At 40.6% G+C, this 18,919-nt stretch overlaps 1 protein-coding gene across 4 annotated transcripts in view; it reads left to right on the top strand.

Annotated features, from left to right (window-relative positions):
• Window positions 1-18,919, top strand: part of AFF2 (ALF transcription elongation factor 2) — a 371,177-nt gene that overhangs the window by 207,417 nt on the left and 144,841 nt on the right. For all 4 annotated transcript variants that reach the window (XM_065689682.1, XM_065689684.1, XM_065689680.1 and 1 more), the window contains exon 4: window positions 3,840-3,878. In XM_065689682.1, coding sequence (XP_065545754.1) covers window positions 3,840-3,878 — 39 coding nt within the window. The remainder of the gene's footprint in view (window positions 1-3,839; window positions 3,879-18,919) is intronic.

Consider the following 18,919-nt stretch of genomic DNA (forward strand, 5'->3'; position numbering starts at 1 on the left):
GATTTCTGACCTCTTTCCCTCCCTTTAAAGTTTAGCCCTGAGCCATCCAAGCCATACATTAAACCTTTGGTTCCACATCATTTAAGTTCTGTTCTGTTCTCTTGTGAGTCCGAAACATGAAGAGACCCTTATAACACTGACTTGTATTAGGTGGAATATTTTGATCATCTGACCTGTCCCTTTTTTTAGCAAGCAGCATTTAAAAGTAAACATGAAGTGTTCTGATGCAAAAGAGCTTTACCAGATTAAAATGAAACTGGAAGATGAGTTCAGTGTAGCATGTAGCTGTTCTGAATTGGTTTTGTTTTGATTGAAGTTTTATTACCTCAGGATGTCTGTCTGTGGCTTAGGTAATATTCACTTCTGTCTGGGATTCTCGAATGCACTGCCGTCTGAGAGAAGAGCTCATGATGTGAAATGCAAGTACTCAGTCTTACGGAAGCCAGATTTCTGGAATCTGTCCTTTTGGCTGAGTTAGGCTATGCTGCTCACGAAGGAAGAAAAGCACCAAAAGCATGCACAAATGCAAGCTGTGACCTCCTCTTTAGGAGGTTACTGATGAAACCTGAAGAGGAGAAGGGTGGAGAATCACACAATGGGTCCTAAACCACTTCATTTTTATTAGATTAGGGAAGTAGTAGTATGGATGGGTGTCCCATCTCAGCTAAACTACAGGAGGAACATGGCATCTTATTAACGGCAATTCTAATAACAATTTGTTACAGCACTAGCACTGGAGAAGTTGGTTAATATTGTATGTGCTCTGTTTCATTCTGCCCTGATGAATCTGCATGGATGCCGTGGTGTGCCATGGGGGACTGCTTGCACTTGTTAGCTGAATGCAGGTGTTTATGGACAATTAAACTTCCAATTTTTGATTCACGCTCTGAAAAGTTGAGAGGTTGCTTTTTTTTTTCCTTTTTTTTTTGTTTTCTTTCGAGGATAGACCAAGTTTCTAATAGATCTGTGCCTTTCAAGTCTCTTAGAATGTGCAACTGTAGCATGAATTTAGAGAAATGGTCTCATCTCTTTAGAAATCCACTAATAGTAATGTACAGAAAGACTCTTACATTGATCTTCTCTCGATAGCTATGTTGTAATAATTATTCTTTTAGTGGCTGCATCAGTCTAAATGTTTTCCTTTTTGTGCTAGCTCCTACTTGGATCTCCCTAGATGACAATCACAGCACTTTGACATCTTGCATTACTTTAATACCAGTGATTCAAAACAAAGCAATGCCAAAGGGAACAAAAGTTCTGTCAAGCCATTAAAATCTTCTTTGCCATTAACGCAATTAAATTGATGCATAAGCATTTAAAGTTATTAGCAAGTGCTGCCAGCAGAAGCTGGTTGTGATTGCATAATATATAGTGGGCTTTATTAAAGTAAAATGGTATGTTTATTGTTATTATCATCATTAGTTCTGAAGTAACATAAACTTAAACAGGGCTGTGAGTTGTGAGAGGACTGTGAAACAAGTTAAAACATGCTCTGCCCTGTGTTAACAGTCAGGAACAGGATTGTGACAATTAAGACATTTCTAAACAAAAGAATACACATGGTATCTTGGTTAACCATTGAAAATGGCATGTGTAATGGTAGGGAGGGGTGTTAAATAAAGAGAGGACTGCTGTATCTCTGCTGCTGTCACTCTTCCCAGTCTTGACTTAGCTGGATTTTGGGCTGCTCTTGTTACTGCTGTGAAAGGTTTTGTGGTTGGTGCGCAAGCTGATGGGGGGAGTATTTGTTTTGTTTTCTCATATTCCAACATACTAATTTTTCAGTGAAAAAATCAGGAGTGTATTAGAGACATATGTACACCCACTGTCCCACCGCACAGTGTAGTAATATTGGTGCTTGCTGGTCTTAACGTTAACTATTCCTCATTGAATGGAGAGTTGGTATAGGGTATGGAAAACAGGGATTAGCAAGGAACTTACAGGTATTGAGAGGGAAAAAAGTGATTTAAGTGAAATGCTGTGGATGAAGGAAGGCCAGTGAAGTACTGGAATATCAAGTTGTGCGGTATGAGGGTGGGCTGCATGCCTATTGCAGTTAATGCTGACCATCCACTGAAAGTTCTCAAGCTAGCTTTGTTAGGTGTCATTTGAGCACAGTAGAAACTAGGGACAAAAGGTAAGGTTCTTTTTTTCTGGTCAGTTGAGTACTTTTAAGTGATGCTATGGGAAAGAAAATTATAATCTATATTTGCTGAAGGAGATAAAAATCACTAATATCCCTGCAGTGTACTCATATTCACTTGAGTACTTCTTTACCAAGATATTGATGAACTGTTGGAAATTCAGAGAACAGTGATGAAATAAGCCACAGGGATGGAAAATGTGTATCAGGAAAGAAGGCAAAAGTTCAACATTCATCATTTGAGAAAAGTGAAGTGAAATTCTGCATGTCTGTGCATGGTGTAAATATGAAGTGAAGAAATGAGTAGTGGGAAGAGCTCTACAGAAAGGCTGAGGTGTCACTGAAAGCAAAATTTTAACAATTATAACAAAAAAGGGCTGAAAATTTACAGCACTGGTCCATATTTTATTAAGGGAAGGGATGGGAGACCCATTTCCCTACAGTTTCTATGTCAGACTAGTGATAGTAAAAGAAGAAACAGGGAAAATGTGCTACTTTAGCAGAGTATGAACTTGGTGATCTAATAGGTCATTCTGGTCTTCAGCTTTTGTAGCTGTGTGGATTTATTCTTGAAGATTAGTGCTGGCTGAAATACAGGAGGAAAGCCATGGTTGGTGCTTTTGGTCAAGCTCTATAGCAGATTAGGATGACAGGGATTAAGTTTAGTCATGAGTGTCTTTTACCAGACTAGTTACCAAGGGCACTACAGTGAAGTGTCAGGCAGAAGAGACTCACTGAATATTCTTGAAGTGCTTACCTGGTTTTTGGTACCTTCCTAAATATTGTTTCTTCTCTTCTGCTGTACCCCTGTGATAACAGCCCATCACAACTACCTACAAGTGCTACAAAATGGTTGTACACACAGGTCCACCTGTTTATGTAATTGTTCACAGTACTTAGAGGTTTTGAGCTCTTCCATGTCCTTGGAATGAGGGATCATGGCACATGCTGTAAGTACTATTTAAAAATGAGTATTTTCAATTGGAAGACGTTAAGGGCACCACTCTGTATGTGCTTGGGTATGGTTATGTGCATAGATATATTGCAACTTTCTAAGGGGAGAAGGAGTATCTGTCAAGCCTCTTGAGGCGGATTCCCCTGTGCTGTTCAGTCTTCAGAGGATACTTAACCTGTGACAGGCTGATGAAGTGAGAGACAACAAAATCAGCAGCCACCCTTACAGTCCAGCCAGTATTTTACTACAGTATGTATTTAAGTTTTAAGAGCTGCCTTGGCTGTTAGCCTATTAAGCTGTAGGATAAGATAGTTGATGATAACAGCTTTCTCCTAACTGTTATCACCTCTGTCCTTCGCTGCAGCGTGCAGCAAGTTAAACCAAACCTCGCCTTCTCTTTGAAGACTGCTGATAGGAGTAGCAGCAGGATCTTCTTCAATACAGAAGTTTCAGGCAATTCCAGTGCCAGTCCTCAGCTGTGAGGAAATCAAGAGTACTTTATTGCTTCAGAAGTGTTCTTAGTAGCACAAAGCAGTGCAGAAGAAAAAACCCAACTTTTGACAAAATGGATCTTGCTGATGATTTATGTTGATCTGAACTGGAAAATCTGGTAGGCAGCAAGCATGGATACAGCAGTCTTCAAACAGAGGCTTGTTACCTGTTTACCTCTGTGGCTGTAGTCACTCAACTTTGCATCCAGCATCTGACTAAACATTTCTTTCTTTCTTTCTTTACACCTAGGCTCCCAATGACTCCAGCTGTGTGGAAGACATATTACGGGTGAGTAATACCCTTTGCTTTTGTATCTTCTGTATAACTGTGGTGCTGCTATTTCATCTTTCAGGGAGAAGAGTTGTATGGCTGTCTTTAACACTGTAGGTAAATAATAACATTTTAGTGGGTCTGTATTAAAAACACACAGGCAAGTGGTAGGCCCAGGGTGCTCCTTAGTGAGTAAGGTTGGTTCACCTCATACTCTGCATCTGTCAGCTTGTTGCAGTCAGGATTTACACACGTTCCTGGGGTTTTTAAGCTCTTAAATCTTTGTGAGTCTCTCCAGGACATATTTCTTTCCTACTCTGAGGTAGAGTTACCTTAATTCTCTCACTTGTAGACTTCACCCGAGCTACAGTTGCTCATCATTCATGGTTTTGTTAAACACTCGGTTATTTCTATTTCCAGGAGCTCTGATCAGTGGTTTAATACAGAAAATTAAAACCATTCCAAACTGAGCATGGCTTAATTGTAACAAGATCATATAATAAAGGGGACTGTGCACAAACTGTGTACATGTAAATCTGCATTACTTTAAGATAGGCTTTTCCTCACAGACCCCAATTTTGATGTCCTCTGTTGGCAGTGAGATTTGTCTGTGGTCAGGTTTGCAACACAGCAGTCCCTATCTGGAATTTAGGTTTTTGTCCTCGTGGGTTGATCTCTCATCTGTCAGAGCTACTTCCTTGGATTGACAGTCTATTTCCTGGGGTTCAGTGTAGAGGGTATAAAATTTCAGTGGGAATTTGTGCTAGCCATGTTCTTACCACTAGGAGCAATTGGTGCAGACCTGACTTCATGTGTGACAATTGTGTCAGCTTGCTTGCAAATACATGGACCTGTTCTTATTTACAAAATGGGCTTCTCAGTATTCACTGCAATCCAGACTTAAGTAGTTTGGGAAACTTACCCCTGTTATGTGCACACACGTTATCTCGGGATGCTGTTGATGGCCTTATAGGTTGCCAGTGTTGCTGCAGAAGTATGTTGAACCAGGAGGCAAGCATGTGTGTGCAGACCTGCAGTAACAGAGGAGTATACATCTGCACGTGCACCCAGAAGCAATGAATGCATACTAATAAATGAAATCTAGTTTCAACCCCCAAAGTGAACAGGGGTTTAGTACCTATAGAACACTAAGGGAGCAAAAGCAAAGAAAATGTTGCAAGGCTATTTGAAATACTTGGTACATTTTAAATGTCTTCTTCCCCTGTTTCTACATTTCAATTAGGTTCTTTACTATAATTGTACTGAATGACTTGTTAGCTGGGGTAAGCAGTTGTCTTCAGTAAACAGCATCAAAAGGAAATGTGATGTAGTGAATTTCAGGGATCAATCATCCAGGTACCAGTTTTAATGGGGGAACAGTGTATATAAATCATAGGAAGAAGAAATTTCCTTTTTCTAATCAAAAGGAGGTGATACTATTTCCTACCGCATGGCTGCAGTTTAAGTCAACAGAGTCAGAATGTCCTAGGCTTCCTTCTGAAGCCTGCTGTGATCAGTGCAGGATTCTGCTGATGATGACAGCAGAGAATGGGGATGAACTGCAGAGTCCCTGCAGCTGGTCCCAGTAGGCTGTTAAACTTGGGGTGGACAGAGCAGGTATGTAGCAGGTTTCCATATCTCTGGTAATCTGTCTCACAAGAGCATGTAATGGGCAACTGGAAGAGGTGTATAAACCAGCAGATCTTTCTTGAGGGCTGGGTGCAGATGCCTGGAGGCACTCTCAGTGCGCAGCCTTGCCATCCAGACATGGAGCAAGCCTGTCAGCCACAGGCGTAGCCAGGAGCTATATTGAGTGCATGAGACTGCAGGTTCTTGGTACCGGGTTGGGACAGAGCGGTGAGTGTGGGATCTCACCACATGTGCAGCTAGGTGAGAAAGCAGCAGATCACAGAACCGCTTCCGAGGCTGCCCATCAAAGGCCCAGCAAGTCCCAGTCCCAACTGATTGCCTTCAGTGGCAGCTAAATTAGGCTTTCAACTTCGTATGGTGGCTGAAGCACACGTGGAAGTAGAAGTACCTCAGTTTTGTTAGTGGCTTTGTTCTTCTCAGATTTATAATGCAGAACGAGCTAGTGGAAAATGTGTTTTGGCTGCATGCAGAGTATCATATTGTACTTGATAGGCAACAAAGAGAAAATAAAAGAATGTGATGCCCAGCAGTGGTCAAAATCCAGTCTTCAGGCTCCCCATGTGTCAGGAGATTCAGGTTGTCTGCTCCAGATGAAAAGATGACCCTTGGTTTCAGCAGCGATTTGTGCTGTGAGAATGTGGATTAAGTTCCTGGCTCTAACAGATCCTTTCTGGCCTTTTGGGGCCATTTATGTAGACCCTGAAGAGCCTTTGGGAGTGTGGCCCTCTGCTCCCTGATGGCAGTTTCCCCATGTGAAAACTCGGCTATTAACATTTCCATCCTGTCAGGGATGTTGCAGAGGTAAACAAGAGGGATTACAAAGATGGGTCCTGAAGGTAGATAGATGGGGCTGTAATAATGTGCATTTTGACCAACCAAACCATTGACCACTACTGGCAATTTCTGCTATGGGCCATGTCCACTCTTGAACTGTGCACCCCAAAGTGCAGAAAGAAAGGTGCTGCTGCCTGCCTTGCCCCAGCCCTGTCTGTCTCCCTCTCCCTTGAGAGAGATCATTTCATGCCTTGAATTTTGCTCTTTTGTCTCTTTTTCAGTCAGGGGATTAAGTGACTTAATTCAGTTTCACCCCTCTGAAAGACACAGTAATTCTTCTAGGTTTTTTTTCCTAGACTTTACAAGGAAGAGGTACCATGTTAAGATATGTGACCTCTGATTTTACAGAGCTCTTTTTTTAAGCTGAACTTGATTAATGGGTTTTGTAATAGTAGAGGTTTGCAATTCCTAATCTCTCCTTTTTTTTTTTTTTTTCTTTTTTTTTCTTTTGGAAAAAAAAAAAAAACTTTTAATTGAGTTTATGGTCAAAAATTTCCATCAGAGAGAGGGGAAAGGTCTTGAGTCTATGCAGACTCCTGGGCCTTCAGAGGCAAAATTTCACAGTCCTTCAGATTTCCGGAAACAGTCAGCCACTTATGTCATCTTGTGTAAATGCTTTAAGGACTGTTCTGAAAGGTTAATGGCAGAGCGGTCTCTTGTTGATTTTGTTTCCTAACCAGGTTGGCTGTAAAGGTTATTAATAATAATAAAATAATCTCTCTTGAATAACTAAGGCCAAGCTGTAAAGGTAGTACAGGAGATTTGCATTTCATAAAGGTTGCTAATAGCAAATTGAAAGATGAAGGTGAATACATGGGAGGTTGGTACACTTTTTTCTGTTCCAAAATGTGGCTTATTTTTTGAGCCGCCATAATGGCTTTGAAAGTGTGGGTAACATGGAAGACAGGCACTTAACAGTGTATGAGTGTGTAATTCACATTATATTAATATGGACTTAAATTAAGTTGTCACTTGCTATGTTCAGCCATTGAAAAATGAGTTTGTTGAAAAGTTGTGGTACAAAGTGCAAATGGGGCAGTAGAAATGACATTTTAAGCTGGTGTTCTGATGCTGTTACTTGTGCCACTTGTACCAGTGCTCCATCAGCATTCGCTGCTGTCATGGCATGTTATGTGACATATTCTGCTGGTCCCGGTATAGGGCTGTGTGCTGGTGCAAACCAGCAGACATCCTGTTTCTACCTAGAATGAGCACATGAGGGACCTCCCTTCGCATTGGTTTACTTCTGGGCAGAGAGGTGATAAGCATACAACATTACATGGGAAAGAAAGGAAATCTTATTTAACTACATGTTCTTGAGGACTTGCAGTGTAAATTGAAACTTTGGGCTAGGTGTTTAGGCAATCGATTAGATGTAATCTTGCAGCAGTGAGGCTCTGGTCTGTACACATAAAGCTGTTGTGTCTGTGTTGCTAACCATCTGGGCAGGCACTGCTGTCTAAATCTGTCCCTGCTTAAAGGAACAAAATAATTCTTGTAGATGCATGTTCACTGTAGTAAGCCATCAAGTAGCTAGATGGACTTCTGATGTTATGTGGACAGCTGTGATATTAATTAAAGGCTTTCTAGTCTGGAAGCAAAACAAATACTAAATATAATTTAAATTGTAATTAGTATAAAATGACTAGAGTTAAATGAGTGAAGTCTGTAATTTGTATAGTCTTCTATTCTTCTGATGACTAGCTAACATCTAATGACATTGGAGAATATGTAAATTGATCAGCAAGTGAAGATGCCCTTCACTGGGCAAATTATGTGTAATGTTACCTTCCTTATGCCAGTTGAAAGCACTAACAGATTTAATGTGTGTCATCCATAGCTGAGGTGAGCTGTTCACAGAGCAAAATTAGACTGTAACAGATACAGGCTGTTATTTGCTGCTCAGTAATTTTCTCTTTTAAAATACAAACCAACATTGAAGAACAATGCTAAACCCAATTATAATAACTGTACTTTGAAAAACACAGGTACTCTGTCCAGTGTAGTTACAAATGTATTTCGTAGCTGATGGGCAGTTTAAATATTTTCATGTGGAACCTGGGGGCTTGCTGAGGAGGACATGATGTGAATTTCAAATGATCATCTAGACGTCATTGGACAAGTGAATAACGAGCTGACTGGCCTAGTAAATCATGTGAACCTGTCAACTGTGGGAACACATTGGGGAGGAGATGATGTCAAGTAACAGTAACTTAGCAACCTGGCATTTAGCTGTCCAGAGAATGAGTAAGAGTAGCCACTTTTAAATAGCTGAGTAAATAAATGAATCCCTATACATCTTAGGTGTGCTATAAAAATAGCCCAGCACCGTATGTTTTCTGTCAAGCTGCTCCTTTTCCAGGATAAGGTGATTTATTATTTCTACTGAAATGAAAAAATGGACTGAAAAGTTAACCCACGTGTAAATGTGTATCTGCGGCCTTTGTCCCTCTCCTGGTATGCAGCCTTTGGAATCATGTAAGGAATGGGTAATAGCCTGTTTGAAAAAGGCAAAGTGTTACAACTGTAGTTTTGGGTTGGTTTTTTTTCTTTAGACTTTGCTTATGTACATGAAGATTTGGATGAATAAAACCAATTATTATCAGCAATTTCTAAGCCATTGAATTTTCAGCTTTTTATCAGCATTTTGTCAATGGAGGCAGAACCAGTTTCTGCTCTCACATCAAAATAAATCAAGGGGTAATTCCACTGACATCTGATCTCATTTGAGTTCATTGAATTCTTCTTCCTCCCACACCGCTATAAATTGGCAGCAGCTCCACTTACATTGCCGCTGCTGTTATTAAATGAAAAAAAGTTACCCCTGTATTACTTTAGGTGTACATAAAAGCAGCCCTGATGACTCTCTAGGTGTAGACTTGCCCCAGAAAAAGGAAATGCTGAGTAGTTTTTGAGAACAGCTCATTTCTGGTTTGGAAGGTGATCAGCTCAGTTCTTGTCTCAGAACCACCACAAGCATTCAGCAACAATTTCAGGAAGGTCAAAAGAAGCCTTTTCCCAGCTTTGTGTGAACTGTCCAGCCATATACACACAGGCACAGAGAAATTAACGGTTGGAGTCATTTGAGGATAGCACAGTGTAGTCTTGATTGGAGCTGGAGAGTGCAACCTTAGGTCTTCCCAGTGTAAGGTAGACCCTTAACCCAGAGGTTTGCTTTGGCCAATGTGAGCTACAGCTGAACACAGCAGAACCGGATTATTCAAGTTTTTGGCCATTCATCTTTACCATGACAACATTATTGTGCTGTGCATGAGAAAGGCACCTCAGGAGCATTACCCCAACGCTGACTATGTTAAATTGAAGTTACATAATGTAGAAAACTCGGCATTAACTTCAGACTAGTTGAGTAGGAAGCTGGCATGAGTCAGTGCTTGAAGACATAGCTTATGTGGCTTATTCTGTAGGCCACCGTTGCAGTGCTGGCATGGCCCAAGTTAGGTATGAGAGGAGTTCACTTGTGATGTAGATGTATACTATAAATCTGTTTTGTGCTGCCAGATCAATGCAAAGATACTACTTGCTGTTGGAGAGGTGATGGGGAGGAAAGGTTTACTGATCTGACAGATGCACGTGGGTGTGCAATGTTTCCTGTACTTGAAAAGTGTTTTGCACCTGCCTGTTATAGGGATAAATACCTCATCAAGATGTAAGGAGCAAAAGATTAGACCTTTGTCAGGACAGACAAGCAAGATCTGATTCCAGCCTGCAGGAATTTATCAAATAAAGATTTTATTTTTGTAGTAGCATTAAAGAAATTATTTAGCAAAGAACTTCGAAATGTAAAATCTGATCATGATGTGGGTCTGTTGCAGCCTGTCTACACTGTAACAATAAAAAAAGATTACAAAAGGTATTCAGGAAAAGAGAGAGAGATTGCAATGCACCTATTTTGAACTCAGTATTCAGTTCTGTTTTCTTATCTCCTTAACCATAATATTTCAACATACATTTTTGTACTACCAAATGGAAATACTGCTGATTTCAGTAGTATCGTATCATTTGACTATCACTGCCAGATTTACCATCCCTACTAAAATTATTGTAAAGTGAGCTGACATCACAAGAGTTCAGACACATTTTACTGCTCCTGAAGTGAATGAAAGCACTCTCATTAGAAATGAATGACTAAAGGAAAAAGTGTTAATTCTTGTCTGTTTTCCAAATGCTTCAGCATCACTTTTGAACCAAAACAGCCACCCTTATTTTCTCTTCCTCATTGACAGTCACCTCAGAAATGATCCACTATGCATTGCAACATGTTACAGCATCCTCACTCTGATTTGGTACTCTGTTATGATAAAAATAATTATATTTCACGAGAATATACAAAATATTTTTTAAAAAAGGCACTTCAAAGAAGAAAGTGATTCCAGCAAAGTCACTGCCGTGGAGGAAGAGATAGTAGTTTAGCAACTTCTGCGGAAGAGCAGGTGCATCCTCTGCATCACTTAAAAGTTTGGTCAGTTTATATGCTACTTTTTAAAAAAAAAAAAAACAAACAAACAACAACAACAACAAAAGTTTTGTAGTTCTAGAAATAACTGAAGTGAAGAGAAAAAAAAAATGGGAAGATGAGCTCATGGGGTCTTGAGTGGACAGTATCATAAAACTAAGATTCCTACTCCAGATTTGCAGACTCATGGGACCTGACTTCCTATCCCTTTTCATCATTGTAAATAAAGAGTAGCTCCCTTATCTTTGAGTGAAAGTGCGAGAGAAAACAGACCCAGGGAATCTGGGATGTCACATCCACTTCAACCTTTTTTATGCTCCCATGAACAAACAAGGCTACAGGTGCTGAACTGGATGGGAAATTTTGAACACTCACTTCTACACTGTTACAGTGTTAGGCTGTAGCTGTATCAGGTATCCTCCCTTAAGGACACTGCACAGGTTTATGTTGTATAAAAACATGGATAAGAGCTTCAGAGCTTGTTGTGTGCCTGTCCTGGAGTCCTGCTGCTGATTCCAAAATGACCAGTAACAGCAACTACTGGCACAGTGTGCAGTGTGGTCAAGCAGAAAAGCCATCTGAAGCTCCTGTACTCCACTTGCACATCTTACTGCCAAGGTATTAAAATCTAGCCCTATTTTGAAATACAGGTAGTAGAATATTGCTTTGGTCTCAGATTAATCATTTCTGTTATTTCATCTTGTCCTGTCAGAATGAAACATTGTTAAATATGTGCATTGAGTGTTTAAACTGCTAGCAATGTTACCTTTCATTTAAGTAGATTAATAATGTGTACTCTACATAACAAATTGCTTTAGGCACAGAATGAAGACATTGAAAACATATTAAAATCAAGTTAGGCTTTCTGAAATGAATGTATGCTTTAGAAACAATTCTGGTTTGAAATGACAAAACCTATAGCATCTTCTGTGGCTCTTTATCACACAAAAGGGAAGGGTTCCATTTTTGCAGCCCTGAGGGTAAGTTTTGTGGGTTGTAAGTCCTGGTAGGAAGCCTCCCTGTATCTCAACACTGCTGAAGAAGCTGGTGGGGCCCATGAAGGGTAGATTGGCCATGTGTGGTTAGTCAAGAGAAACAGAGCTAGGAAAAAACAGACTTGCAGTGGCCAGGGGAAGGATGGGGCTGGAGGATGTAACTGAATGAATCTTCAGAAAGAGTTTCAAGAGCTCTCCTCTTTGAAATTCTCTTCTGAAGTTTCAGCTGGCCATGACAATCCAAACCTGAAAAAACTGGCTGATGGTTGGAAAACACATGTAAGGAAAGGACTAGGGAAATTTAAAAACAATAAAAAAGACCAAAAAGGGGCCAGATACTTGAGGCATGCTCAGTTTCACTGATTTAAATATACTCACCATGATGCAGCCATTGATGCTTCACTGCTTTTGTGCTCTTAGAAGGAAAATAAGGCAGGACAAAGATGACGTCTGGAGTAAAAATGAAGTTAGAAGTTTGAATCTCGTTGTTGCTCTCAGAGGAGATGGGGGTAGTGCAGCAGATATCAGGAATATTTATTGCCGTTTTCTACATGTACTGCAGTCTAAATTTAACCCAAGTCACTCCTAATCTCTTCTTCTTAATGCAAGAATACAGACACCAGCTACCAGCTGATTTACAGTCCAAGAAGTATTTTTTCCTGAGAGACCTCCTGGACAAGCAGGTGGACTTTTTCTTTGGAGGAGTCATGTGGTTACACTCTGTCAGCCTTGCCAGCCTCCATGGGGTTTGGGGAAGCTGCCTGGCACGGGGAGGCAGTCTTGCAGTCATCATCTGTCTTAAGTTCAAATTATTCCACATTCCGTAGGGAGAATAGTTCTAGAAACCGGCTTTTTGAGGGGAGCAATTTCTGTCTTTACTTTCTTGCCATTGATCTGTGGGCTTTAGGACTGTCAGCATAGTCAGTGGACCTGTTTCTGAAGGTGTCTTCCTTCTTAACTGTGGAGATTGTTTCACCTGTCAGGAGTCTTCAGAACACACCACTTCACACCTGCCAGTAAAAGAATGATAGGGTCCATCTTCCCAACTCTTTAAACATTCTTGGTAAATGTTTGAATACACAGACTCAGATAAAATATCCTACCTTTAATCTTGCTGTATCACTTTGAGATACTCCTTTGCTCCCCAGGGTCTCCTTCCATGAAGTGGCAAAATAGAACCTTGCTCACACTGCCATTAGTTACACGCAAAATACATTGAGGTTTTCAGCTGGAACTATTGGTGTTATAATTGTGCAAAAGCAAGGCTCAAATCAGATATTTAAAATTGTACTACATACTGTGGTTTATCTATTGCTATAGAAAATTTCTAACATTTCTTTAAAGAAAGCGTGTCACTGAACTTAATGGTCTGAGAAACCTTATGAACTTCCAATCTATTTTAGCCATATATTCCAAATTGTGCTTATAATTGTGTTTTTTATTGAATATGTAAGTTCCTTTCAATTTCTTAATACAATCCATGGGGTTTAATACATATTTGACAAGAATGCACACTGTGGATGGGAGGCACTTTGAGCATTTTCAAATTGTCACAGTAAAGTTGTCACATTTGTTTAATTAGCCAGTAGCTCCTGCCACATTGATTTATGTCAGCTGTGTAACAATCTCTTTGGATAGCTAGAAAATCTGACCAGAATGCTTTTTGGATTTTATTGCCTTTTTTCTGCCCTTTATTTTTTTCTTCCCAAGGAATTTCTCACATTTCTGTATGATTTAAAAGCAGTCATATGGGCACACAGCCTTGCAGAATTGAGCTGAAGAAAATGTCAGGCTGTAGCATTAGAAAGGAAAATGGTTTTATTAGTTCAAGGCATTGAGGTGTTTGTTGACCATTGTTCAGAGACAAGAGATAAAAGACATAAAGTTCAGACCTAAGAGTCCAGATTTATGTTTATTCAACATTCAGCATGCAGTGTTTATTCTCCTTGCTGCAAGTGTGTCTGTATTGCTTCCCAGGGCTCCTCCAAGGGCAAAGGATCTGCTGTGGGTGTCACTGGAAACCCTGTTCTCAACAGTTTACAGCTCTTAGCAAGTATTTCTTCTATTCCAGAATTTCTGTGCAACGTCTAAGCAAATACTGTTTGGAGGGAGGTGGTAATAATGCCTACTGGTACTTTGTAGGGCGAAACAGAAACATGGACACACATGCGCTTAAGAGGCTTGCATGGGTTGAAAAAAAAGGGGGAGGCCAGTATAATGTTCCCTGTATATGGTGCTGGTTGAGCAGGTGGTTTAAGTCATGGACCAAATTCCACCTCTGGAGCCAAACCTGGAAAATGGCAGGTATTGATGTGAGGAATGCTTTGAGATATTCTGATGGATTTTCCTGCACAAACACTAGGTGTTAAAAGCCCCTTTGGGCTTTGTAGTGCTTTAATTTCTTTGTCATGAGTATACCCTCTAAAGATTATGCTGTTTGTGTATCCCAAGGTACAGTAACCTTTAAAAATATTCTGAGACTCATAAAAAACCCTGGTGTTTGATTTGTAGGAGAACATTCCCAGTAGTAATGCTGTTTGGGTTTTTTTAATCAAGCCAATTAATACCTTTTTACTTATTCCAGTATTTTATAATTTCTAACCTGTTGATCCCATAATCTTTTCAATAAGAGGTCTGAGCTGCCAGTTTATCTGAAAAAGGATTGTTGCACCAATCAAATGAAAATTGGTGCTCACAGAAGAGCAGCCTCTTGCAGTTCCTGAGTTCAGACAAAAACAAAGAGTGCAGGTTCAACAAGGAGGCGTTCACTGGAGGCTTCTTCCCATGAAAGTAGTTGTCACCACTTTTTCCTTGGCAGCTGTTGCTTTTAAAAGTCATTGGTGTCAGTGCCAGAAGAATTCCAGAAGTGAAACTGGTTGAGCCACCATTGCTGGGACATGCTCAGCAAGCTATGAGGATATCACATCATCATTCGTGTGCCTTTTCCAGCCCTTCCCCGTCCTTAGTAGAAGCCTCCCATGAGATCATATAAAAGATCATAGAATAGTTAGGGTTAGAAGGGACCTTAAGATCATCTAATTCCAACCCCTTGCCATGGGCAGGGACACCTCACACTCTAAACCATGCCACCCAAGGCTTTGTCCAGCGTGGCCTGGAACACTCTCAGGGATGGAGCAATCACAGCTTCCTTGGGAACCCATTCCAGTGCCTTACCACCCTTATAGTAGAAAACTTCTTCCTTATATCCAATCTAAACTTTCCCTGTTTAAGTTTTAACCCATTGCCTCTTGTCCTATCACTACAGTTGCTAATGAATAGTCCCTCCCAAACATCCTTACAGGCCGCCTTCAGATACTGGAAGGCTGCTATGAGGTCTCCATGCAGCCTTCTCTTCTCCAGGCTGAACAGCCCCAACTTTCTCAGCCTCTCTTCATATAGAAGGTGCTCCAGTCCCCTGATCATCCTTGTGGCCCTCCTCTGGGCTTGTTCCAACAGTTCCATGTCCTTTTTATGTTGAGGACACCAGAACTGCACACAATACTCCAAGTGAGGTCTCACGAGAGCAGAGTAGAGGGGCAGGATCACCGCCCTTGACCTGTTGGTCACACTCCAGTTGGCTTTCTGGGCTGCGAGCGCACACTGCTGGCTCATGTTAAGTTTCTCATCGACCAACACCCCCAAGAATGCACCCTGAATGTGTCAGTGCTTCTTCCTCTGGCTCCATCTGAAAAGCTCGTTTCTGCCTTAATAGAGAGGAGATGGTGTTATTGAACAGCATGAACATTTTAACACTGTCAAAGACCCACAGCAGACTAAGAAACAAGACTCTTGGGTTGTTTGAATTCTTGCTGCTTCACCCCTGACCCTGCTCCCTGCTTAGGTCACTTATGTGCATTGACTGCATCAATACAAATCTGGTTTGTAAGTTGACAAAAAAAAAAAAGGTAGCAGCCTCAAGCTGTGCCAGGGGAGGTTTAGACTAGATATTAGGAACAATTTCTTTGCAGAGAGGATGATCAGGTATTGCAACAGGCTACCCAGGGCAGTGGTGGAATAACCATCCCTGGAAGTGTAGATGAGACTGTCTGTGCCATGGTTTAGTAGTGGACTTGGCAGTCCTGGGATAATGTTTGGAGTTGATGATCTTAAAGGTCTTTTCCAACCTGGATGGTTCTGTGTTTCTAAAAGAAGTTGTCATGATCTCCTCTTTACCATTTTTCTCTAATATGGTCAATGTAAACTACAAGAAAGCTATCATGTTTGAAAGCATGCAGGAATTACTTGTGTGCTTTGAAAAGACAGCCTAGGAATTTGACTGAATGTATCATTCTGTCTCCTTTGCAGCAGCATTGTCATTTTATAGCACCTTTCACTTACAGCACAAGTAACCCTTCAAAAAGAATGCCGTGTTACTGCATCTAGCCTTTGTATCTCTCCAGCAAAGTGAGATCAACAACTGCTGTCGGTAATTACTTGTAACACAATAATAGATTGCACTTCTTTCTAAAAAAGAAAAAAAAAAAAAAAAGAAAAGGATTCTTTGGCAGGTTTATTCCAGCGCACCTTTGTATGATAGCTGGTAATTGTCAGTGTTTGACACTTGCTGGAGTTGCAAATAGCACTAACTGCTTAGAGCTTACCAGCAACCATGGGTCTACTGGGTGGTCTTTCCTTGGGCTTGCTCCAGGTTTGTTCCTGATTGCTCACATTACCCCTGATAAACTATTACTAATGAACAGTTTGCTATTCCTGTTTGGCCATCTAGAAGCAACAGAGATGATACATGTCGTCGTCTAGTAATGTAGATACATGATTTTTAATGCTGGAGCACTGAACTTGCAGCATTTTAGCCCTGTGGCTTTTGTGTGCTACTCGCTGGTTTTCCTGTGGGAAAAAAAGTAGTGCAGTGTTTGGAGACAGGAAGGTTATGGACTTTGGCCTTTTTCAGCTCAGCTTTTAGGAATTAGCTTGTTTCTATGTAGTTTGCTGTCAGAAAGGTTTAGAAAATGCAGGCATGGAAGAAGGATATATTAATCTGGTGTATAGTCAGAACATGCTGATTTCAGACTTGGTCTCTGTGTGGGACCAAGCAACCTCGGCTGTCATATGTCTTCGTGGCAGTTCTGAGTATTTAATGTTTCCAACCTCATACTTATTAGCTTTCTATGAAAAAACAAGCTGGGAAATGAGGACTCAAATACATGCATGTGACAGTGGGAATCTGTCTACCAGAAATACTCCAAAGCCTCCATACCTTAAGGAAGATCAGAAAAGACCTCAGCATGTTTTGGCTTCGGTTTTCTTTACTCTTTAAGCTGGCTTATTTGGGTAAGGCTGACATGCCAAAACAAGTACATGTTGTATCAAAACATCTTCTATAACATATATCCATTTTTTCTACACCTGCTAGTTTAGCAGGAGTGGATCAAAGGGGAGTGTTGGCATGGTTTACAGGACACACAGATGCAGGAACAGACCTGCTTCAAGACACAAGTGAGGGAAAGGAAATCCAGACTGAGATGCTTGTGGTTTGGTTTGTGGTTTTTTTCTCCCAAAGGCTAAAGTTACTACAATAAATGCCAGGTCGCACAGTAGGGTTTCAGGTGGCTGCTTAGGTCTTTCTCTAAAAGAGAATTAAAGGACTGAGTGAGAGGCAGCAAGGACTCTACCTCCTTGTTACAGGCCAGAACCCATAGTATTTTTTTTGGCGAACATGCTAAGCTTTTAACCTTAAAAATACCCAAATAAACAGGGTGCCAAATGAGAGGATCCAATGATCAGGCTTCAGTTTTAAGTTTTCTGTTCATCCAGGGCCTGCTGAATGCTGATTAAGCTGGCTATGTTGTCAACTCAAGATTTTCCAGCCAATATTCACTGTTCCCGGTTTCCAGCCAATATTCAGAAGTTCCACCACTGCTCTAGGCATTGCATAAGACAAAAAAATGAGACAGTCTTTGCCCTCAAAGCAGTCATAGTCTCTGATGTAGGCACTGAGCAGATAATCATACCCTGTAGGGGGGAGTGCATTCTTCATACACCAGAGAGAAGCAAGTTTTCAACTGGGACACTTAAGGAGAGCATCACATAGATGAAGAAAATGAAATGATGGAAAAAGACAGCTTCTATAAGGGCAGGTTTGAGCTTTTCTAGCTTTCACTATGACTTAGCTTCAGACTACTGTTTTAATGGCATTACAGTTGAGGTGCTGATGAGACTATGTAAGAGGGAAACACTCAACATGAAAAAGAAGTGGCACACCCACTCAGGAAAACCCATGCTGCAATAGTGCTTGTGTGGTAAGCAGAATAAAAGATCTGGCAGAGTCTTGATTTTGAAGGCAAAAAAAACAGCTTTTGTAAAAGATTTCAATGTGTATTGTACAGCAGTATGTGGTAGCTTTATTTCTTTGTATTTGATGAGTAACAACTTGGAGTCCAGTTTTAATGAAAGCAAATTATGGCTTACGCAAAAGAACTCAGCTGTAAACTCAAATAAGTTGCCTAACCTGGTTTGTTAATTTCCTCCATATGCTGTTGCAGATAATTGATGCTTCTGTTTTAGGACTAAAGCTGGTGTCTTCTGGCACAAGTTGATGCTGTCAAATTCCTGATGGTTTTTTAGACTGTTTCATCTTGTTGTCACGTTGTCTTATAAGTTGGTTACATGGGTCTGAAACCTGGTGCACAATGTAAAACTTGAACAGTTTCTGTGCTAAGCCTGCAGAACAGGAAGTTCTATAGTTAATAATGCAATTTTGCCTGATGCTGAATTTGGAGATTTTATTTTCATGACATTGGCATAAGTGACTTCAGAAATTAAATGCATTTTGCAATAAATTACATGGATAAGGTCTTGTCATGTGACTGCATAGTTCACTGTTGTATTTTGTATGAAAAAAAGCATGAAATGATTGCGTCTGGCAATGTAAAGGAGATGGTGTAATATATTGTATAAATGTGCACAGTGGAGTGCCTCAGGGTAGGTGCAGTCTTGTTTTGTAACTGTAAATTATAGTTCTTCTCTCCTCTTGGTGTGAACCCTAAGTTTCAGAGAAGAAAACAGGCAATTCAAGACATGCTTTTCTGCTTGTGAAGCTCAGGATGGATGGAACAAATTACCAGATTCCCTTAAACAAGTGCCAGCAG

The sequence above is a fragment of the Lathamus discolor genome, chromosome 9 (genome assembly GCF_037157495.1).
Source record: "Lathamus discolor isolate bLatDis1 chromosome 9, bLatDis1.hap1, whole genome shotgun sequence".
NCBI lineage: Eukaryota > Metazoa > Chordata > Aves > Psittaciformes > Psittacidae > Lathamus > Lathamus discolor.